The sequence below is a fragment of the Elephas maximus genome, chromosome 5 (assembly GCF_024166365.1).
Source record: "Elephas maximus indicus isolate mEleMax1 chromosome 5, mEleMax1 primary haplotype, whole genome shotgun sequence".
NCBI lineage: Eukaryota > Metazoa > Chordata > Mammalia > Proboscidea > Elephantidae > Elephas > Elephas maximus.
The window spans coordinates 64,629,369-64,655,441 of NC_064823.1; the positions used below are offsets into that span (position 1 = coordinate 64,629,369).

At 33.7% G+C, this 26,073-nt stretch overlaps 1 protein-coding gene across 6 annotated transcripts in view; it reads right to left on the reverse strand.

Annotated features, from left to right (window-relative positions):
• The window catches only part of CCSER1 (coiled-coil serine rich protein 1), a 1,577,476-nt gene that overhangs the window by 1,222,242 nt on the left and 329,161 nt on the right, over window positions 1-26,073 (reverse strand). For all 6 annotated transcript variants that reach the window (XR_007517628.1, XM_049885715.1, XM_049885716.1 and 3 more), the window contains one exon: window positions 10,961-11,081. Coding sequence is in view for 5 of the 6 variants with exons in the window: in XM_049885715.1 (XP_049741672.1) it covers window positions 10,961-11,081 (121 nt within the window). In the remaining variant the exon portion in view is untranslated. The remainder of the gene's footprint in view (window positions 1-10,960; window positions 11,082-26,073) is intronic.

The window sequence follows — 26,073 nt, forward strand, 5'->3', positions numbered from 1 at the left end:
AAAACCAAACTGTGTCCTTACTGGTGCAACCCACATTATGTACCATGAAGTTATCTTTAAATTCAACCAAGTTTCTGAAGATGGCTGGTTACAGAGCTGTGTGTGCAATACCAGCTGGCAATGCATTTATTTTGCTTTTTTACTTTCATTTTGCTCTCAGTTCCCTATCCATGTTGCACCAAAGTAACTTTAGAATACTCTCCAGGGCCTCTGGTTCAACAAAGACCATTCAGAGCAAAAGATCTTATAATATTTTGCCACTTGCCCAGTCCCATCATGGGCAACTAGGTAAAAAATCATTTCCAGTATTAGGTAGTTTCTAATAAGTTTTCCCCCTACAGGTCAACTAAGGTAAGAAAGAAAATGTGATCGATAATTGGGTACAGCAGATTTAACAATGCAGCCCTTGTTGTTTAATTTTTTTTTTTTCCTTAAATAAGAAAAAAATGTATTTCTTTGGTGGCACATTAATCTTATAACCATAAAACTTGATCAAGTATTCAGTTTTAGAATTAAATGGTAGCCATTTACCGTGCAAAAATATTTTAAACTGCCAGGTAATTAATGATGTGAAATATATGGAGACAACATTAAATTTAACGCTAAAACTGCTGTCTTTAATTTCAGCTAGTTGCTTCCTATTGTATTTTTCCAACATTATCATTTTTCTGAAAGTAAACTTTGATTTTTCAAATGCTTTCTACCTCATGTTATTTCTATTAAATGACATAGCATGTATACACATTTCAATATAATGCGTAACTTTTCAGTTTTGATTTTTTAGCTAAAAATTATATTTCTTTTAAAATACATGAATATCAAATGGCAAAATGAAAATAAAGGAGAGATTCCTTCTCTTGCATCTCTACATACACTCCCACTCAGAATCGGTAATCATCATATATGGGATTATTTTCATAGTTAAGTTGTAAAGCTGTAGAAATAAAACCAAAAGATAAGACAGAATATCAACATATAACTTCTATGAATCACATTAGTCTAATACTGACTTTAGCATTCACGCACTTAACTTAGTCTTTGACATTATTCAGTCAATCAGATTATTATGAGAAGAAACAAGAAAATAATAGAACATACTAAAACATGCTGTTACTAAGAAAGGAAAAATGTTTATATTTACATCTGGAATTTGGCAAGTTTTAGTTTTAGAGACACAAATGTTCACAGATTGGTGTAAACATAATAGAATGGTTTCTAAACCACTAAAATATTTAAACATAGAAAAATGTTTTAAGAATAAAACAAAACAAAACCTGTTGCCATGGAGTCAATTCTGACTCATAATGACACAACAAGACAGAGTAGAACTGCCCCATGCAGTTTCCAAAGAGCACCTGGTGGATTCGAACTGCTGACCTTTGGGTTAGCAGACATAGCTCTAAACCACTACACCACCAGGGTTTCCATTTTCTTAAGGTCAGACATTCAGTTTATGAAATAACTGGGTCATGATCCCAGTTTTTATCTTTTAGTTTAATGTTCTTCCCACTACATGGCATAGCTGCCTCTTTATTTACATTTAAAACAAATCAACAAGACCTTGATATTTTAGAACACTGTTTTCTAGTTTCCAATCCCACACAAGAAGGGATTACAATTAGATTCAATTTAATAATGTGTAATGAACTACTGTATTTAAAAAATGTAATATTTGATTAAAAAAATTGGTAGAGAAGATAAATAACAATTTGGCACTATGGTAACTTTTCAGGAATTCCAAAAGCACAAGATGTATTCGTTATACTCAACCATCCCATTCGAACAGCGAATAACAACAACCAATAAAAGACAAAACTATTTTCAGTAAGATTAGGGGAAAAAAAATCATCCCTAGGGTTAAATTATAACTGATATGGAATTATTTAAAACCTAGAAAATGTACATAAAAATAATTCGTATGAAAACATACAAGCTTTTAAAATCTTTTGTTATACCTTAATTCTGCTACATTAAAAATATAAATGAGAAGTGCCCTGGTGGCACAGTGGTTAAGCTTTTGGCTGCTAACCAAGAGTTGGTGGTTTGAACCCACCAGCCGCTCCACGGAAGAAAGATATGGCACTCTGCTTCTGTAAAGATTTACGTGGGGCAGAAAACCCGACAGGGAAGTTCTATTCTGTCGCTATAAGACTGTGTGTTGGAATTGACTCAATGGCAGTGGATTTTTAGATAGCTCCACAATCTTGCAGTAATTGATCAAGTCAAAGTTAAAAGTATCTAGATTATTTTGACTATACTGTATTTTGAGTCACTGAATTATATTATGTGATAAAACACATGACATTTTAAATGGGTACACTGGTTGGGGAGAAAAACTCATCATTTCTTTTTTCTAGCTTTTTTTTTGTTTTTTAAATTCTGCCTTTTTATTTCTTGACCAAATATGTAATGTTAGCCTTACTGACATGAGCTTAAACCATGAGCTTAGTGCAAGTTATTTTCCAAAAAAATGTACAAATAGTGAAACTAATTCCTCCCCCCAAAAATCTTACAATTAGCTGGTAACGCAAATGACACTAGGACAGAAACATTAAAAAAAACAATTTTTGTTTTATTCTTGGTTCATTTGAGGAGAAATATACGCATAAATGAAGAGGTACTGATTGATTTTGATAAGCAACAGTGAAGAGTTCTATCACTTAAGTTTTTCAATTTATTCTGTTGATTTGCAAATGCTAACCATCTTTAACATTATTGGTTTATAATGACATTCATATATTTTAGATTGTAAAAGACTATGAAAAGAACTGAATATGAAAAAACAAAAATACGTATAGTATGTCAGATTCGAAATTTAGTAATGTAACTGATAAGAAAGTCTTCCTCTTTTTAGATAGTCATCTTGAACAAGTTACTTAATTTCTGTGTCCTTCATTTCTTCAGCTATAACCTGAGATAATAATGGCAACCTGAGATAATAATGGCACCAAACTCATGAGGCTGCTGTAAGCCTTAAACGAGTTTATATTTGCAAAGCTTAGAATAGTGCCTGACACATAATATGAGTTATATAAGTGTTACTGAATAAAAAAAGTATTGTTTTAGACAATACATTTGTAAATCAAAAATAATTCTCTAATACCTACAACACACAAAATCATGTGATAAGCATCTGAAATTTACCAAAAAAAAAAAAAAAAAAAAAACTGATGGAAAATGTCCTCAAAAAATGTCTGTCCTTTATTGTGCGGTGAGAGAGGCAGAGGAGAAAGTAGGTAGTTATAATTTCGTCTAATAAGTACATGGTAAACCAAAAAAAAAACTCATTGCTGTCTAGTAGATGTGCTCAGAGAGTACTACAATTACACCTTAGAGTCAATTAGCCTATAAGCACCTTGATTTTTTTCATCAGTCGCGGAGATCCTTTAAGTCAAAGAGAGTTTAAAGTATTAATGAGTGTTTATTAGATATTCCTCTACAAAGGAAAGAAGAAAGGTAGACTCTTCCACATTTTACAACAGGCTGTCCTGGACTTTGGCACATTCAACTATTCTATGAGGTTTGTGTTACTGATATTTATTCACAAATAGAACTATGTCTCAGAAAAACAGAGACTTGCCTAGTCCCAGAGTTGGCATTCAGGTTCTTGGACTCTTCCTTCAGACATCTTTCTTTTCCACCCTGTATAGCATCCTTTCACCATACTTATTCCATCTGTATGCTAAGCAAATAATCCAAGAAGCTGGGCTATATGAAGAAGAATGTGGCATCGGGATTGGTGGAAGACTCATTAACAACCTGTAACATGCAGATGGCACAACCTTGCTTGCTGAAAGTGAAGAGGACTTGAAGCACTTACTGATGAAGATCAAAGACTACAGCTTTCAGTATAGATTACACGTCAATATAAAGAAAATAAAAATCCTCACAACAAGCAACATAATGATAAATGGAGAAAAGATTGACATTGTCAAGGATTTCATGTTACTAGGATCCACAACCAACACCCACGAAAGCAGTAGTCAAGAAATCAAACGATGTATTGCATTGAGCAAATCTGCTGCAAAAGGCCTCTTTCATGTGTTAAAAAACAAAGATGTCACTTTGAAGACTAAGGCATGCCTGACCCAAGCCATGATATTTTCAATCACCTCATATGCATCAGAGAGCTGGACTATGAATAAGGAAGACTGAAGAAGAATTGATGCCTTTGAATTATGGTGTTGGCAAAGAATATTGACTACACCGTGGGCTGCTAGAAGAATAAACAAGTTTGTCTTGGAAGAATTGCAGCCAGAGTGCTCAATGAAAGCAAGGATGAAGAGACTTCATCTCACGTACTTTCGACATGTTATCAGGAGAGACCAGTTCCTTGGAGAAGGACATCATGCTTGGTAAAGCAGAGGGTCAGAAAAAAAGAGAAAGGTCCTCAACAAGATGGATTGACACAGTGGCTTCAACAATGGGCTCAAAAACAGCAACAATCGTTGAGGATGGGGCAGGACCTGGCAGTGTTTCATTGTGTTGTATATAGGGTCACTAGGAGTCAAAGCCAACTCGAGGGCACCTATCAACAACAACGGCAAACTTGCTGTTTGGATAGCTTTAATTATAAAAAAAAATAGTTGGTTACAAATTAGTTCTTAAAATACATGCTTAATAATGAAACTGGTTGCCCACAATGTGCCAAGCATTGTGGCAGATGATTTCCATGAATTAGGATATTATTTCCTCAGAAGATCCAGTTCTTAGGCCTCAGCTCAGAATATTTTACATGAAGAAACTTGTAAAAGCATAATTTACCAAGGTCTGTTCCCTTTAAGAAAACATTTAATCTAGGGAATGTAACAGACAAGAGGGAAACACTACAGAACTGATTAAATTCCATGCAACATATTTGAATATTAAGTATTCCAATATTAAATAAGTTAATATTAAAATATTAACAGCAGCTATGCATTAATCTAACCTAATATTTTTAATTCAATAATGTTGCACAACTAAATACTGAAGGTTGGTTCTACTTCCTAAATTATAGATAATGTATTTTTATCTCAAACATGAAGGCACTGGGTTATAATAAAAATAATTCTCAGATATTTATTGATCATCTACTAGTTATTATTATCCTAACTATTACAGAAGATAAAAAAATTAGGCAATATTTTTGGTAAAATGTACTCCATCTAGAGATGAAAAAAGTTAACACTTCCTAAAAAAAGAGAGAGACAATCACATGTCACTAGTAGATAAGCTGGAAAAAATATCTAAAATTATACATTTCATAGAACATAATTATCTAAATTATGTGTGTTATAGACCTTTCTCCCCTACCCTGACCTCAACTTCCTCATACAAGCACTATTACTACCTTTTATTGTTTTTCTAATAGGTGCCAGGCACTATTCTACCTATTTTACATTTAAATATTCAATATTTAAAAACAACCTAACAAAACAGATGCTACTGTCCTTATTTCACAGATAAGGAAACTTGATTTCAATAAGATTAATAACTTGTTCCATGTCATCTAGCCACTAATTGGAGAAAATACATCAGATTTCAAAGTTCATGCTCTTTCTAGTAGTCTTTGCTAGCCCTCCTGGAAGGGGAAAAATAATAAATTAATATTGAGTAATACAGCATTTTTTTAAAAAAATGTTATTAGAAGATTTTTAGAAGATTAATTACAGGATAAACTAAAGTATAATATCTCTTTTATCAGAAACTATAATTTTGTCATAGGATGATGTTAGTAAGAGCAGTTGAGAGTTGGCAACATGTCTTTTTCTGAGCTTAAGAGCTACTTTCCCAACCACAGTGGTGTACCTGCAGTCTTTTCTGGTGAGCTATAAATTGTTTTTATATTACACTATAAAGAGTACAACAGCATTGTACTGCACTGGTGAACTGAAACACTTCAATCACTTTACCAGGTTTTCCCAATTCACCTGAAAAATCGCATTTGTGTGTTCAATGTGCAAAGAACAATGTCAAAACAGATGCACATGTTACAGCAGGATTTCTTGAATTGACAGGTTGACTGCACTAGAGACCAAACATTATGAGTCACTGAGGGCCAATAAACAGCACCAAGCCGAAATAACAATACTGTCAATCAAGAAGAGCAGATTGTCTGTTTTTTTTTTTTTTTTTTTGTATTAAAACTAACTGGTTCTTGAGTAACATGTGAAGTCTGAAAACAACCAACTTCTTTAGGTTTTCTTTTTATTTTAATAAACCAATAAATGATGAGACCACATCTTTCAATAAGATGAATATAAGATACTATAAAACATGGAAGGATGAAGGCACTTAGTTCTCTCATATGTCATACCAATTGATGTAGCTTGAATGATGAAACACCAAGCCTGTTTCCCTTTCCTTCTAACCCTTGGCTCCTTCTTACACACATAGAGCCTCACAAGCCTGCAGGGGAATGCCCCAGAGGCCCCCTAAACTCTGTCCACCCCTCCGTTGATTTGCTGAGTGGCCCCATGGGTTGTGGTTGTGCAACCCTAAAGTAGGTGGTAGGGGTAGACCATTTGAGCAATCCAGGGTCCCAAATATTTGCTAACTAAAAGGTTGGAGGTCCTAGTCAAACCCAGAGAGGACTCAGAAGAAAGGCCTAGTTATCTACATCAGAAAAATCAGCCTTTGAAAGCCCTAAGGAATACAGTTCTGTTTTTTTTTTTTTTTCTAATTTTGAATTAAATTTAAGAAAATATTTATTGTTCCTCCTAAATTATCACACACTCTATTAACATTCCCCAAATATTAACATACTCTCAATCACATATCCCCGAATTTATTTTCACAAAGTAATATCGATGTAACAGTAAACCTGACTCAACTTTAGATAATCACAAGCCTAACCAATATTTATGCTTCACATTGAACAAATAGCATATCCTGCTTTTATACTGTGATTTACCTTTTTACGTGCATGTTTTATCTCTTCACCTAGATTGTAACATCCTCAGAAACAAATTGTCTTACACGTTCCTTCTTAGGTACAATCTTACATATTCTGAAGCCCATATACTGAGAAGATTATTCTAGTTCTTCTTAGCAAGAGATTTGCTGAGTTCTGAATTTGGTAAGTCAATCAGTCATATGGAAACCCTGGTGGCATAGTGGTTAAGAACTACCGCTGCTAAACAAAAGGTTGGTAGCTCCAATCCACGAGGTACTCCTTGGAAACTCTATGGGGCAGTTCTACTCTGTCATATAGGGTTGCTGTGAGTCAGAATTAACTCAACAGCAATGGGTATTTTGGGTTTTCATCAGTCATATATTTCAAAGATACAATGGCATATGAATTTATTGTGTGAAGCCTGTAAAATTAGAGGGAGGATAGTTAAGGAAGTAATTTCATCCTGAATTAAGAGGAAATATTGGGTATGCATAGACAATGTCTCAATTTTCACTATTCTACTACCTTAGTATTATACTGGTGGGTTATCATTTTTCCTAAAGGGAAGTTGAAAAAACACTAAAGTAAAATCACACTGGGCTTTGGTAACTTCATCCATAAAACCGTGATGTAGCTATATACCCAATATATTTGTTGTAAAAATCACAGAATTCATATTTTCTTGCTTTCATATTATGTTTCAAACATTGTACTAAGAGTTATATAAAGTAACTTCTGCATTAAAAAAAAAAGCTGTGGTTAAGGTCATTTCAAAAAACCTGTTCAAGCCCTGAATCTTTAACCATCGAATTATAGTGCCTCTCAATATCACAGTAAGGGTCTATAATATGAAATAAAACTAAGCAGGTGAAAAGATCATTTAAAACAAGAAGAAATGATACACGTATTGTTAATATACTATTCCAATATCTGAATTTAACAAAGAAATTCAGAAATTTAAAACTAGTGTTAATAACATAGCTGCCTATACTGAACATCCATTGCTTTGACTTCCAAGCACCTACCCTCACCTTTTATCAACATCACCCACATTTCATGTGTGGAACTGCCTTTCCCTCTCAACTTCACCTTCTGCTCCAGAGTTTGTCTTGTGACCTGGTTTTAGTCAATTACACCATCAAATACTCCTGGGCACAGCAATTGCTTCAGGACAGTCATATCGAACAAGGTAAGTTAGTCAAAGCCAATGATATTCAAATCAGAGGCTTTTTTCTTTGTTAGTTATACAGAAAAATTAACCATCTCTTTCCACTGTATTTGGTGATAAGACAAAAACGCATCCCTGTTACGACTGAGGGGAATATTGTCACCATAAGAGGATCTTCCATGAAAACAGAAACAACGGAGAGAAAAGTAAACCAAAGAGATGGAGACAGAGAGACTGACCCTTGATAGCATCATTTAAGTAGCAGATACAAATATATTTAAGAAAAATACTACCCCTGCACTTCTTAATTACAAGAATCAATAACCACCACCAGGCTTGATTTTTCTGAAACCAGATTTCCAATTAATCATTGTATCTTTGCATTTATATTGTGTTCCTTCACATATTCAAAATGGTAATTTAATTCTCAAAAAATGGTGAGAGATATGTGGGATGTATGTAATCTCCATTTATGGATGACCGGTATTTGAATAAATTCATTAAGATCACAACTAAGCATGTTTGTTAGAAAAACTTTAAGAAATATGAGATATATATGACTCCTCTGCTGTTTCAAATGGAAAGAATATAATAGAGACAGTAAACAAGTAATCAATAACTGAATGTGAGATGCTGGAAAGAAAATACACCAAAAATTTACATTAAGAAAAACAATGTTAGCTTTACATAAATAAGGAGCCCTGGTGGTGCAGTGGTTAAGAGCTCAGCTACTAACCGAAAGGTTGGCAATTCAAAACCTCCAGCCACTCTGCAGGAGAAAGATGTGGCAGTCTGCTTCCCTAAAGATCTACAGCCTTGGAAACCCTATGGGGTGGCTCTACTCTGTCCTGTAAGGTTGCTATGAGTCGGAATCAATTTGATGGCAAGAGGTTTGGTTTTTGGTTTTACATAAATGGGGAAATCCGAAAGAATCAAACATTTAAGGAGACTAGAGAAGATAATTCGGTTTTAGATACATATAATTAACATGAGATTCTAGTAGGACACCTAGTTAGACAAGTCAGTTCAGTAACTAAGAATTAAACACATTCAGAAAAGACTTCAGGAAAGGAAGTCACCTGTAAGTTATCTGTGATGTGCACAGCTGAAATTATGAAAGGAGAAAACTCAACTAACACTTTCAAAGATTGTTAGATTTCAGGTCCTTTACCAGTATCATCTCACATAATACTGTGACCTGGAAGGGTGTGTGTGATATCATCTTACTTAACAGGTGAGGAAGGGAAAGTTGAGAGAGGATAAATAAAATGTCCACAGTTCCAGCTAATATATAGCAGAGTTAAGATTTTAACCAGGTCTCTCTGACTCAAAAAAACAAAAACAAAACTCATACATTATTTCTCTCTCCCCAGTATGAATTAATAATATTGTTGAAGGGCAATGTTTAAATAAGAAAGCGGATTTAGAGAATACAGAAGAATTTCACACTGGAACTAGGGTAACAGGGAGAAAGGGAATAGCCAGTTTAACAAACACTGTCTGATTTAATATACATCCCAGAATAAAAAAGAATCAATATTTATGAAGTAGATGAAGACTGGAAAAATGACATTTTATTTAAGCAAATAACACTACCAATTTTGGTCACCTGAAAGATAATTAAAAAGAATTTAAAATTCAGTTTACAAATATGTAGGTAACTTATGTAAACTCATATTGATTTCAGGAAAATACCTTTGAATTTTCTAATATAATTCAATTGACAATATGAGATGTAATTTTTCTCCTGTCAGTCAAAAAATAGCTTTTATAATGTAAAAACTAGACTCTCTTAAGAGCAGTTAATTTTTTTTTTGGGTGTATATTAAAATTGAATTACAATTATCACTTTCTGATTTTGTTAGTATTTCTTTTCTCTATAATGAGAATATTAATACTGAATACTTTCATGCAGTCAAAAATACACATTGTTCCATTTGAATTCAACATTATTGAATATAATATCAAGGGATTTTTTCAATTGATTCACAAAGTGTATCAAGCTCCATTATTCTCCAGGAAATTCTGTCCTCTCTGAGCTTATTATCCACACAAAAACATGTAAGAGACAAACATACTATGTAATACAATGGGGAAAAGACAATAGATGCAGCAAGTTAGAGCCCACCTTGTTCAGAGGCCGTCAGCCAGCAAGCAATCCTTAGCACCACTTGTACCTGGCCTGGTCTCCAATCTGAGATTTTACAGCAGGCATAGAATCGTTTTCACAGGAAATTCCTCAGTATGCTTTTCCTTTTTGTTTATTTAATGCATAACTAAACGTAATCCTAACTTGAGATTTCAGGTCTATGTATTTTACTTTTGTTACCATGAATTCTCAGTTGTCCATTACGAGAATAAAAATTATCATTTATTTAATATAAGATGAAATTTAAATGATAGCTTGAACTGTTGAAGTAATGAAAATATGGAACTATTAGTGTATAGTTTTAATTTAGAATAAAAGCATTTAAAAATGAAAATGTTTCTCCCCTATAAAAATGCAAATGAACTTTTTAGTCTAAGAAGTTTATAGTAACAAAAAGCGATGACAGTTTACAAAAGCCTGGGACTATAAAATAAACAATCCAAGAACAGTACAATCACAATCATGGTGTTAAAGAAAACAAGTGCTTCAGTGTACTTACCAATTTTTGTAAATAAGGTAACAAAAAAATGAAATGAATGATATATGGTTTAAACACATGATGTTAGGATAAAAAAATGATTCATTGTGGCAAATTAGAATAGACTGATTAAAAATAAAAGTTGTACAAAATGTATGTTTATTAACAAGTCCTTTTAACATATTAATATTAACATATTCATTTTAAATCACAATTTCTGAGCAAAATAATCCTGATAGTTATATAACTGATTGTGCAGGGCTCTGAAAAAACAACTGAATAACTTACTGTTTGGAAGGCTCAGGAAATTTCAGTTCTTCTCTTTTCCTCATTTCCATTGGTGGATCCATAGGAGTGAGAACGACAGCAGCACATGAAACTATAGAGTGGTACGAATCCTCCTGGCAAACTGTTTTTTTAAAAAAAAATTGTAAATGTCAAAACAATATATCAACTATTCTCACTTACCTTCCCTCCTTTTTTATTTTCAGTCAAATAAAACAGATAATTCAACCAAAGCATTAATTATCATTAAATTATCCCTAATTATTTTCCACTTACTAACTGCAGGACCTTGGGTGGTTTTTCCTTTTTTTTTAAGCCACACAGTCAAAAAGATATTGTCAACACTTTATAGTTCATTAAATAAAAAGAAAATGCTTTTCATTAGAAAATGACATAAACACAGAAAAGTGCACAAATCATATGCATACAAATAAACGAATCTTTACAACATCAACACGCCATTTAATCTGTATCCAGATCAATAAACAGTGCATTACAAGCACCCAGGAAACCCCTGTGGTGTCCTTTCCCAATCATTATTCTAGCTTCCAAACATAACCACTACTATTACTTATATCACCACCCTAGGTGGCACAAACGGTTTGTGCTCAACTACTCCCCCAAAGGTTGGATGGTCAAATCCTCTCAGGATCAGCAGGGAAGAAAGGTCTGACTATCTGCTTCCATTAAGATTACAGCCAAGAAAACCCTATGGAGCAGTTCTAATTTGTAACACATGTGGTGGCCATGAGTCAGAATCAACTCCATGGCAGCAAGTTTTTCTTTTTTTGGTTCTGCCACACATTAGTTTTGTCTCCTTTTAACCTTTATTTAAATGCAATAATACTCTTTTGTGTATGTATTCTTTTATGTGTGGTTTATGTCAATCAATATATGTTTGTAAGGAAAACTCATTAACAACCTGCAATATGCAGATGACACAACCTTGCTCACTGAAAGTGAAGAGGACTTGAAGCACTTACTAATGAAGGTCAAAGACTACAGCCTTCAGTATGGATTACACCTCAACATAAAGAAAAAAATCCTTACAACTGGACCAATAAGCAATATCATGATGAATGGGGAAAATATTGAAGTTGTCAAGGATTTCATTTTACTTGGATCCACAATCAACGCCCATGGATTCAGCAGTCAAGAAATCAAAAGACGCATTGATTTAAAATGTTAAACCATTTAAATGTATTTGAAGTGTTAAAAAGCAAAGATGTCACTTTAAGAACTAAGGTGTGCCTGACCCAAGTCATGGTGTTTTCAATCACCTCATATGCATGCAAAAGCTGGGCAATGAATCAGGAAGGTTGAAGAAGAACTGATGCCTTTGAATTACAGTGTTGGTGAAGAACACTGACTATACCATGCACTGCCAGAAGAAGGAACAAATCTGTCTTGGAAGAAATACAACCAGAAGCTCCTTAGAAGCAAGGATGGTGAGACTTCATCTGTGAGAACTTTAGACATGTTATCAGGAGGGATCAGTGAAAACGAAGAAGACCCTCAATGAGATGGATTGACACAATGGCTGCAACAATGGGTTCAAGCATAACAACAAAGAGGATGATGCAGAACTGGACAGTATTTCATTCTGTTGTACATACAGTTGCTACGAGTCAGAACCAACTCGACAGCCCCTAAGACAACATGTTTGTAAGATTCATTCATATGTAGCAGTAATTTGTTCATTTTTATAGCTATGAAATTTTCTATTATATGAATATACCACAATTTATTTATACCTTTTATTGGAGACAGATAACTTGGATTGTTTTGCAAGATACTTGGGGATATTTCAAAGTCATATCTATAAACATTCTTATACATTTTTTTATATAGAAATAGGTTTCTATTGGAAAACTAGCTAGAAACTGGAACTGTTCCTAGTATGTATTTGTATGCTCAGTTTTAGCAGATACCACCAAAGTTTTCCTAATTTATTGTACCAACTTGCATTCCCATCAACAGAATGAGAATCCCAGGTGTTCCATATCTTCATTAACACTTCATTTTGCCAGATTTTTATTTTTAAAATTTAAGCGATTGTAATAACTTTCTATTGCTATATAACAAACCATCACAAATTTAGCAGCTTAAAACAACACCCATTTATTATGTCACAGTTCAGTAGGTCAGAAATCCTAACAGGTTCGGTTAAGTTCTCTGCTAAGAGCCTCACCAAGCCAAAGTCAAGGCTATAAATCTGCTGATAAGCTTGTTCAAGTTGTTAGCAGAATTCTGTTCCTTGAGGTTGAAGGACTCAAGTCTCTGTTATCTTGCTAGCTACTGGCTAGCGAAAAATCTCAGCTTTCATTAGTCACAGGTCATTAGCACGTGGCTCCTTTCATCTCGGCAACAGAGAACTTTCCTCAAAAGGAATCCTTTTCATGCTTCCAGCCTCTCAGATATCCTTTTCTGCTACCAGCCAAAGAAAACTCTCTGCTCAAAGGGCTCAGGTTAGGCTTATTTATCTCATGCACAGGCAGAAAACATGTAGTTGTGCTGTCTCCTTGTTTCCCAGCGATAAACTCCCACAACATTTTACGAAAATAAATAGTGTAATCTAAAGAAGAAATCGGCCAAAAAATGAAAGTGCTACAAGGAAATGAAAAGTGATAATGCTGGAAGTAAAATCTGAATGGAACATAAATGAAAGGCTGATAATAAATGACCTAAGTACCCACTCTGAGAACTAAAAAAAAAAAAAATTTGCCATCAAGTTGATTCCAACTCATGGCGACCCCATGTGTGTCAGAGTAGAACTGTGCTCCATAGGGTTTTCGATGGTTGATTTTTCAGAAGAAGACTGTCACAGGCCTTTCTTCCGAGATGACTCTGGGTAGACTTGAACCGTCAACATTTCAGTTAGTAGCTGAGTGCTTAACAGTTTATGTTACCCAGTGATTTCTTCAAAAACAAAAACATCCGTTACTGTCAAGTCAATTCTGATTCATAGTGACCCTATAGGACAGAGTAGAACTGCCCCACAGGATTTCCAAGGAGTGGCTGGTGGATTTGGATTCAAACTGCTGACCTTTCAATTAGCAGCCAAACTCTTAACCACTTTGCCACCAGGGCTCCTCAAGAAGTAAAAGAGTGGAGGGCAAAACTTACAAATTAAATTCCCCAGATATAGAAGAAAGCAAATAATAAAGATGAGAGATGACATTAATGAAAGATTGAAAAAAAGATACAATAGGAAATATATATAAAGAAAAAGCAGTTATTTTTAAAGACCAAGAAAATTGATAGACTTCTGGTAAGGCTGATCAAGGAAAACAAAAGAGAAGACACAAGTCATCAGTATCAGGAATGAAAATGAGAACAGTTACCACTGTTCCTACAGAAATTCAAGAAGTTAGTAAGTTGATAAATTTTGCAATTTGTATAAAATGGGAAACCATTATTATGGACTGCCAAATGCAAAAATATAGAAAAGGCAAATTACCAACATTAGTAATGAAAAAGGGAATATTACCACGAATCTGAGGTGTTGGTAATGGTCTCAAGTGCCGATCCTTCTCTTACTCTCATACTGTGATATCTACTCTTTGGAAAGCAATTCAGCAACATGTATCAATATGCTTAACACTGTTTATGTATTTTGATCAAGTAATTTCACTTATAGTTATCTATCCCAACAACATGATTAGACATTAGAGACATTCAGAAGAGTAAAACTCATAACCCAAATTAAATTAAAAAAAAAATCCATATAAGGGAATATTTTTCATGCACAAATCGTTATTTTTGACTAATAAGTATATATGAAGCTAAAATATTCTAAAGATTAAGTGAAGGAAAACAAATACATATGATTCCACATTTCCATTAAAAATACACAGTTAAGCAAACTAAAGACAAATATATCAAAATTATTAAGGGGAATAAAATTCAGGTTATTAAGCTGTAAGTGATTTCATTTTCCTCTGTATAGTTTTCAGTGTTTCAAATTTCCTATAGTGATCATTTCTTACTTTTATAAACAGAAAAAAATGAAACATATATTAAAATAGAGTAGATGGTCAGATCTGTAGAAGAGTGACATTAGCCACAAAACAATGGAATTTCTTGAAATTCCTTCCAGAAAACTATTTTTCTGATCCATTCAGGTTAAATTTCATTTTATTTGCTGACCTCACTCTTCTTGCCCCCCCAAAATACACTTCAGAACGCATTGTAAGTAACTAATTTAGTTGGTCATTCTAAAGTTGTTAAAGAGATAGTGACTTGGTAGATTCTCCTCAAATTAATGCATTTACGTATTACCAAGAGTTCTTAAATTTTAATCTAAGCAATTGATTCATATCAGCAAGTTTGTTGTTGTTAGTTGCCTCAAAGTTGGCTCCAACTCATGGCAACTTTATGCACCATCTTCATGTATGTTTGAATACATTGTTGTATCTATTGTGTCAATCCATCTGATTGAGGGTTTCCTTCATTTTTGTTCTTTTCTAGCATCTGGTCTTTCCTAATGACGGGTCCAAAGTAAGTGAGCCGAAGGCTTGCCATTCTCACTACTTAAGAGCAAGTTTAGGCACTGTCAAGATTGTAGAAACTCTGGTCTGAAGCAAGACTGATGCCTGTACTTTCCTAATCACATCACGTGCAAATTGTTCACTATTCAGATTGAACTCTCATGACAGGAGAAAAGCTATGTCTTTAAAAGAAAGCAGGGAGTGAAACAAATGCCAACTCCCAACCTTTAAATTACTCACACTACTTAATTATACATGCAAAGTTAGTTTTAATGTTGTAAGAAAAAATATTCAGTTCTAAATTTTAAAAAGATATATTTATGGGACAGCTGACAATTGTTTCATAACATAACTTATGAAACATGAGCCCATGGCAAGGTATTGCATAGTCAAGTAGGATTCCAGCATGTACGAATTGAAAAATCAATGTTTTTCACTATTATTTCCAAACAAGATGCAAATAACAATTTGAAGCAACAGCTTACAAATTTATATGCTAAATTTGCCCTTCTTTGAAAAGAATCGTTGCAAACGTATTGCATGAAGTGCACAAAATTCCACCACAGACTTCTGTTACTAGGGAATGTCACAGCAAGGCTGGCTGAGAAATTAAAGTTCCCATTTCCTTCTGGACAGACAGGGCCTTTTTGCTAAGATTGGGGTCACTAATCAGGGCATGCTGAGAAGGTCACCTGTGGAACTGCTGGAGCTGCATCGAGGGGAAATCAGTTGTCAGCAACTACCACTTAATATGAAAAGAACGATTCCGAAGTGAGAAACTGACATTTGAATACGAGATTTAGACAAACAGGGATTTAAAATGAGAAAAAATGTTTTATGGTCACAAGAATTACTTATCCTAAGATTTGGTTCTAAGTACTACTCTCACCTTTATTTCTAGGTATTTATAAGTGTATGAACACAAAAAATGATTAAAATTCTTGGTACTACTAAACCAGCAAATTGCAAAACATGAGGCAAAGTAGAAATCATTTCTAGGTTTAAAATTGGCATGTAACCTTTTATTATGCAACAGAGAATATGCTATCACATGAAATGGCATTCCATTATCACTGAATTTTCCAAAATATTTCTTTCAGATTCATAGTAAACTGAAATATAAAACCTAAACACTGAAATTTTAAATTACTCATTTGCTCCAGTTATAGATTTCAAAACTTGTTCACTTAATTACTGAGCTTTTTTTTTTTTGGCCTTTTAATTTGTAAAATCAATTTTAAAACACTAAGAAACATATTTATAATTTTACTAACTTTTGACAAAATGCTAATGATTAAGTGAAGAATTTTTCTCCTTCATGCAAAATTTCAAACATTAAGACTACTGAAGGAGCTAGAGTACAGCTAACTTACAAGCATCATGCGTACCTATGTTAGAAGTCACCATGCCACCTCACAAGAACAGTTTACCATCAATGAGAAAATCATCAAGTTAAAAGAGAAGAATTTGCTTTTGATGTGTAACAGCGCCCCTCCCATTTTTCTTTCCCAAATGTCCAGTGGTAAAACTTAACCCATCAAAAAAGTAATTTATTTATTAAGCAAACACTTACATGGCACTTTGTGCTAGGGAATGTCAGTTTTTTTTAACTACAGATTTACAGCTTCTGTATTGTCCTTATCCCTCAGAAAAATCCCATGGGGTAAGTACTATTATCATTCTCATTGGACAGATTTAAAAAAAGTGAGACACATAGAGGCTAAGTAGCAAAATAACTTTTTCAAGGTAACTCAGGTTGGGAGTGGAAAAACCATAATTCTATTTGCCTCTAGTCCCCATGCTATTGACCATACTCTATGTTGATTCTCATTTAAATATATCAAGTGGTTTGACATAATAAACTTAATAGCCTTTTTTCAATTATTTTTTATTCAAGAATATTCTTACATTTGAATTCTTTATCAGAAGAAAATTGTATAACCATTAAGCAATTTGCCTCAGAATATTATATAGCTTTTACTCATTGCAGAAAAGCTTCAGGTTCCAATATGTCCTTCAAGATAATAGATGAGAACTGTTCTTATCTATTATCTTAGATACATTTGTGTATAACAAAAGAATATATATAACTCAGAAAAATACACATTTTCAAATTTATTTGTAGTCTATTGTTGTTGTCTTTTCTTGTCCAGCACTGCTCTGGTGCTTGGAATACATCAGTGAATATAAATGACAAAAATCCATGCCTCTGTGGAATGTGTATCTTCTAATGGAACAGACTCTCAAATCCAATTTACCTCTGTTTGCATTTGTTTTCACATCAGTGAAATATCTTCTTCAGTTGTGAGGATTAAATGAGTTAATGCATGTAAAGTGTTTAGGATAATGCTGGGAAAATGGTAAGAGCTTTAAAAAAGTTAGTGAATATTATTTATAAATGGTTTGGATAGCTTTTTGATACGTCAATTTGGCTAAGCTACAGTACCCAGTTATTCGATGATTCACTAATATAGGTGTTGCTGTGAAGGTATTTTGAAGATGTGATTAAAGTCCATAATCAGTTGACCTTAAATAAATAAGGCAAATTATCCTAGATTATATGGATGGACTAATTTAATCAGTTAAAAGGCTTTAAGAGCAAATCTTCAGCTTCTCTGAAGAAGATAAAAATTCTACCTATTGATAGCAGCTTCAGTCCATGGCTGAAAGTTCCAGCCTGCCCTTCCTGAGGGTCTGCCCTATGAATTTCAGACTTGCCTAGCCAGCTCCAATGATCATGAAAGCCAATTCCTTGTAATAAATCTCTTAATATAGTTTTCCTACTGGTTTTGTTTCTCTGGTTGTCAGATACACTGATCAAACACAAAATTTGGTATTAAATATTAACTTTTGTGGTGTTTAAATATTTCTTTTAATTACCATCCTTAATCCAGTAGTTAAACAGGGTTTTTACAATAAATTAGTATTACTCCTGAATTGAAAGAAGAATTGAAAAATAATCAGATGAGATACAAATTATTGCATCATGACTATACAAAGTACATCTTTATCAAAAGCAGAAATGTGGTATTTGTGATGCAAGCACACATACTCATTCCATTAATAGCGTTCACTGAGCTATACTATGTCTAGGCACTATAGTGGGTAAAGGAACTTATGAAGATAAAACATGGAGTATTTGCCATGAAGGTACTAAGGCTGTGATGTAGAAGTAATACCATATAAGAAGGGCTATCACAGAAATGAGTTAGGTGAAGTAATCAACAGGGTTAGAGCAGAGGGATGGTTACTATCTGGTTCACTCCTAGACCTGCCTAGACACTGCACAAAGGAGGCTCTCAATAAATATTTGTTTAATAAGTGAGAAATAGAAAAAAATGATGTGAGCCATTGGGGAAAGAAAAATATGCTAGCAAAGAATAGGGGAAAAGTGTGTAAAATGGCAATGATACAAGAAAATGATAAATAGTGAGAAATGTAAACAATTCAATGTGGCTGGGGCCTAGAACAAGAAGTAAAAAACTGAGGAAGACTGATCTGGAGAAACAATATTGCCAATATTTTAAAGCCTTCTAAGCAACTCCAACACAATATTGGGTCCTGATGGTAATGGTGATCCAATGTCAATCATTAAACAGGAAACAATATGATCAGCTTTATATTTTCTACAGAAAAACCTAAGTAGGGGAATGTCATGGATTGAATTATGTCCCCCAAAAAAGTGTGTTATCAGTTTGGCTGGGCCATGATTCCCAGTATTGTGTGATTTTCCTATCTGTTGTTAATCCTGACTCCATGATGTTAATGAGGGAGGATGGGTGGTGTTAGTGAGGCAGGACTCAATCTACAAAATTGGATTGTGTCTTGAGGCAATCTCTTGAGATATAAAAGAGTGAAGCAAGCAGAGAGACAGGGGACCTCATACCACCAAGAAAGCAGTGCCTGGAGCAGAGGGTGTCCCTTTGGATCAGGTTCCCTGTAGGGAGAAGCTTCTAGTCCTGGGGAAGATTGATGAGAAGATCTACAGAGAGAGAGAAAGCCTTCCCCTGGAGCTGACGCCTTGAATTTGAACTTTTAGCCTACTTTATAGTGAGGAAATAAACTTCTCTTTGTTAAAGCCATCCACTTGTGGTATTTCTATTATAGCAGCACTAGATGACTAAGACGGGGAATAAAATTGGACAAGACTACCGACAATACTATTGAAATAAGTGAAGTGAGAAATGGTGAGGCCTTCCTAACTTTGTAAATGACAGTGGTTTGGGAAGGAGAGAAAAGATTTTAATGCCCAGTATTCAAATATTTTAACACTTCTATCTCAAACACATAGTCACAGCTTTGTTTATACTTGTTTGTCTACTTTATTAAATCAAATGCACTTTTCAGTGTATTTTAGCAGAAATTAAGAGTGAATATATGGATGGATGAGGGAGAAGAACTGGCAAAAGAAGGAAGCGAGACTTTCAAATTAATCAGCAGGTGATTTAAATAACTTAAATTTTAAAATATACTGTGCAATACGTTTGTACAACTATATTGTTTATGGAAATCATCTGAAAAGTATTTTTTGAAAGATGCAAGGAATTTCATTAAGAAGTATTAATATCCTAAAGTAAAAACTAGTTGGAGAAAAAAATATAGAGATAGATATGAAAATAACTATAACCTTAAAACTCGGACAAAACTATAAAATGTAAAAAGCAACTTTAAATTCAGGCTTATCTCACATGGCCCAAATTCTGGTACTTTTGTTGCTACATACCAACAGTAACCTTTCTCCTCTTAACACATGTCTGAATAGTTATAAGGTATATTAAATTTTTTTGTTCCTTGAAATTGCATCTTTTTAGCCTATCTCGTCTCAATTTATGTCTTGCCTCACCTTTTGAATAGTTCTTTTCACAAATTTTTACATTGTGCAAATTTTTCTGGAACAAAACTGAAAGCTCGTCAGTGATAAAGAAAAAGAGAACAAGGTAAAAATATAAACTCCATTTGTATGGTTAAATTTTTTTTTACTACAACACAAATACTTCGGTATGTTTGGAGCAGGCAAAAATATCTTTGGCACTTTCAGTGTAAGCTGAATTAGTCAGTGTCTTTCCTGAATGTTCAACATGAAATAAGCTTAAAAATTTCCTTCCTGACTACATAGTGAGAAATTTATGAGTAGAGTTTTATTTAATATTAATAAACAGAAAAATATTATTCAATAGCCATTAAACTATTACACGACCAATTCCCCATTAAGTTCCTCACCTTGAAAAATCCACCTTAAATCATTTGAGTCCTGAACTCTAAACCATATAAATGAAAGAACACAACCAGAATAGTCCTGAGAAGTAAGGTTGGTGAGACTTCAGTTAGCTTATTTTGGACAGATTATCAGAAAAGACCAATGACTAGATAGAAGAGGTCATCACGTTTGTTAAAGTAAAAAAAAAAAAAAATCCATTGCCAAAGAGTTGATTCCGACTCATAGAGACCCTATAGGACAGAGTACAACTGCCCCATAGGGTTTCCAGGATGCAGCTGGTAGATTCGAACTGCCAACCTTTTGGTTAGCAGCCGAGCATTTAACCACTCCACCACAGGGCTAAAGTAAATGGTCATCGAAAACAAAGGAAACTCTCAGTGAAATAGATTGACACAATACCCACACCAATGGACTCAAACACATCAATGATCATGAAGATGGTACAGGACCAGGCAATGTTTCATTCTGTTATACATAAGGTCACCAAGAGGTGGAGCCAACTTGATGACAACTAACAATAACAAGCTTTTCTCTCTTCAGGCACTCGGAAGACTGTCAAGGTGGAGTTTTCCCTGCTGCAGTAAGTTTAATAAACTTAGTTTTACTTGATAAACAAGGTTTTCTGGTGGTCTTTTGGGAACAGTTGACAGTTTTAGAGTTCAACAGAGATCTAGTTGAGACCATTGGTTGCTGTGGCTTAGTATCCTCACCTTGTAAACAGGGTACTCACCTGTGCCTCCTGCTCAGCTGTCTCTTTGACTGTGTGAGTGAGTAAATCCCATGTTGGGCTTGAGCTCTAATACCCTTTTATTGAGTTCTCAGACTTAAATTTATTTTAGCACTTAGAAATAAGGACATCCTTGTATAGTGTTATTTTGATTCTCTGAACAGATTTTTAAAAATATCCTTTGTAGAAATCTGCCTTCCTGTCTTCCTGACTGTTCTAATTTTTTTTTTTCTTTTGTGAGCAAATAGCCCAAAGATGGACATAGGTTCAACAAAACAGTATTTTAAGCCAGCACAGAAGACTAACAAGTAAAATGTCTTGCTAAATCAACAGCCATCTATAAATTTGTAGTCTTTTATAATATCTCTCTTCAGACTTTTTTTCTTCAGTCCCTAGGTCCTAAGAACATTAAAATTTGCCTAGGGACACTGATCAAAACTTATGATAACTGGATTCAGCCATGTCTTGTTTTGTCCATGAGAGTTCAGTTCTGAAATAAACCTCCAAATTTTCAACCTTCAGAGATTGAAGATTTCTTGTGCCTGCTACTGGACTCAGTCAATTATTATGTTTGAGGTACAGATAAAAGGTGCAAAAGCACCTTGACCAATCATTACCAGACCCTTGTACGTTCGTCTGTTACATGCATTTACATTACGGCTCTAATGCAAGTGCTGTCTTTCTCAATGGCCTAAGGTCAATGTGGATAACATAGGCCACTTTGAGAAAATTTTATATGGACAAAATTGTTTATATGAGTGGTACCTTAGACCAAAAAAAGGAGCAAAATTCCAAATATTCAGTTGTTCAGATTTTTTTTTTTTTATTTGAGAAACTCTACCAAAAAACCTCAGATTCCACCAAAACCCCCTTAAATGATTTATTGGCTAAGGTGATTCTTTCGCACCACAACTTAATCCTAACTAACTACCTTTCCACTAACTTCTTCCCATGATCTTTTATCACTTGCTATTATCTTTTCTGACCCACTACTCTTCTTCTCTAGTTGGAAGCACACACACACACACACACACACACACACACACACACAAAACCAATTGCCTCTTAAAGTTAATGGGCCTTGAAAAAAGAGCAAGTCCTCTGTGGTTAATTTTAAGCCCTGGTCTCAGTCTGAGCTAAGAGTGAATATCAAAGCCTATGCAAAATAGAATTTCACAGACAGTTAAAATAGTTCTAGGAATATGTAATTTAAGTGTTTCTGGACCCATATCAATTGGTTCATATGCTAGAAAATATCTCAGGGGGGAAAAAAAGAATAGGAATAACAGATCTTGAGGGTAAACTAAAATATTCCAAATTCCACAGGGGGAAAAAAAAAGGTTTCACTCTGTTCTAAGTATAATAACCAAAATGATATACGAATGAAATTGGAACTGTATAATGTTTTACCACTCAAGTCTTATTTTAAATGGATAAATCGTATGTCAGTTAAAAATCGTATATAATTATTGTTTTCATTTCCAATATGACTATATTGATCAATACATTATTTCACTAACTGCATTCTGCCAAATGAGACTATAGTTTTCATAATGATTTAGAATCAGGGCCCACTCACCCTATTCTCTGACAGTAAAACAGATAGATAAACAGATAGGTAATCTGTAACTGGCTTCTTTAATGACAACACCAATCTTGATTTATGTCAAGAATATTAATACACCACCAACTAATTTGTTTTCCTTCAGTAAATCTTTGTGTCTATTTTTGAAGTTATATATTTTTTTTAGATTAGACTTTTTGACTTTGCTAGTGAAATAAATTAGTTCCATGTGCATGAATCAGCACTTCCCTAAATTTTTCTCTTTTAATTTTTGCCTCACTGTAGTACTGATCTCTTTTTTGGTGAACTGCCTTTATAATGCCATTTATAATTTGTAGTCTTTTATAATAGCTCTTTTTAAACTTTTTTTAGTCCCTATATTCTAAGAACATTAAAATTGTCCAATGTTTGGCAGTATCAGAGCAAAAATGAAGCTGTGGGGAAATGAATGAATTTGACTTTGAAATGATCTTAACGAACCAAAATGTGATGATCCTCAAAATAAGCTACTCCACTGATTATATCGCCATGTTAATACCAAGAGATAACTGACTTTTATATCTTGCTCCAAAAACATTGCTATCAATCCTCTGATCCATATTTTAATACTTTTAAACTGTGCAAAGATCAAGTTTTGTTTTTTAAAAGAGACAAAGAATGACTTATTAGTAACAGCAGTGATACCAATTAGAATAATATAGAGATTTTCTGTATCAGGCATCATGATGATCTTTTTAAATGCACAATTTTATTTAATCCTCACAATAAATTTTCAGGAAAGCATTATTATTATTAAGCTAATTTACAGATATATAGAGATGTTAAATAAATTGCTCAAGGCCATACAGGTATTAAGCAGCTAACCTAAGACTTAAAACCAAGCCTCTTTGATTCCAAAGCCCATGTTTTTATTTATTGTTGATAAAAACTCAGATCACAATCAATTAGCCAAGAAAAATAAAGGCTTATGGACATTAAATGATCTAGCTATTCAATTCCAGGATCTTTTTTTTTTTTTTAATATTATAATTCCACTTCTGGTTTTTATGTACACCATAATTAGTGGTGCATATTTTTCAGATTTAAATCATATTTTTCAGATTTAAATCATGTTAGTACATTGGAAATACTATATTGAGGCATAAACAGAGTCCACTAGCCTCACTGTGCTGATGTGTTTCACAGCACCAGTCAAAAGACATGAAATGACAGTGCTGATAATATTATATGCATTATCTCTAACTGTCCCTACCCATCAGATTGGGTTTTATTATCTTTGTTTTACAGAAAAAAAAAGACAGAATGGATTGGAAGATATTAGTAATTTTTTTTTTAATTCAGCTAGTTAGTAAAAGGAAAAATTCAAATTTAGGCTTTGTGGGTTCAACCTCAGTATTTCTATCTCATCATGCTAGCCCTGTTCATGATGATGAGTGATGATTATCATTCAGGAGATTAATATATACGTATTTGTATTAATAATTAGGTATATGTATATACACACGTACACATATACATCCACACATATACGTGCTTGTGTGTGGTTAAGTGTGTGTCTGTGTGTGTCTAGAAAATAAATAAATACCAAATTTAAAAAGACAGAAAAAAATGAGAGCTCAGTTCCTCTTTATTTTTCTAAGAGGCTTGTCATCCATTAACTAATATTTCCCTTGATTATTTTATATATATGATGTGCCAATATATAATACAAATATGTATATGTATTTAAATATACATAATATGTATATATACATACTTATATGTAATATACATTTGGTATTACATGCTTTTATAGATGTGTATCTATATGTTGTGGTATAAATACACTGGACTGAGAGATAATTTTATATATATATATTTATTTATTTATTTATCTGATTTTACCTACTTATATGCCTTTAGGCCTCAATTTCTTCAGCTATAGACTAAAGACTAAAAATTAGATAATTTCTAAACTCTCTTCTAGCTATAAGCTCTTTTAAGGCTTTTCTTTTGGATTTGAAATACAGGTTGTATTTAAAAATGTACTTGCATTCACAATATTCACATCATTGCTAAGCTTAGTATAACTGCATTTTCTAGCTTGAACCATACTTGGTTTTCTGCTAAGATTTACACCTAGAAATTTATAATTACCTGTATGATTTTTGGAATGCTGTATGCTTACTTTTTTTAAGAAGCAACCCTATTTAAGTTCTAGACCAAGACATTTGCATTAATTCGTGATCAATATTGCCACTAATCAAGGCATGGTATCTTACTTAATATATCTGATTGTGCTAGAATACATAAACGCAATCCTGTTTCTAAGGATTGCCATGAATTTTTCAGTTATGAAACACATTCTGAGCTCAATCCTAGTATCTGTCACATATATCTTATATGTAAATGAAGATAAAAATTTCTGTTAGTCTATGCCATGGATATTGAAATTTGTATATTTCAAAATTAAATGACTGAACAAAAATTAATATAGCCCTTGTATTTCACTAGTTTTATAATTTCTCATCAGTTTAATGTCTTGTCTAATACATGTAGATTGAAAATAAAAACCAAAGCTCTTTTAAAGTATACCACTAACAAGGAATATGTTAAATACACAACAAGTCTCTATCATCTACTGCCAAGGAGTAAACTTTTAATTCTGATTGAAATTTGAACTATCATTACCTGTGGTAACCATGTGTTACACAATTTAGTTGAGAAACAGTTAACACCTTTGGGCAGAGAAAGAAAGGAATATTAATGATACAAACAAATCATCACAAATAAAACACTGCTAATTTGCCATCATTAAATGTTCCCCAACCTCTTACAAAGATTGCAACTTAATTATAAGACAAATGAACAATTCTTGCTGACCTAAGAAGAACATAGCAATTGGTGGTATAAACTGCTCGAAGTAAACTAAAAGTTGGCGATTAGAACCCACCCAGCGGTACCAAAGCTAAAAGGCCTGGTTATCCCTGGTGGCATAGTCGTTAAGTGCTATGGTTGTTAACCAAAGGGTCCGCAGTTCGAATCTGCCAGGTGCTCCTTGGAAACTCTATGGGGCAGTTCTACGCTGTCCTATAGGGTGGCTATGAATCGCAATTGACTTGATGGCACTGGGTTTGG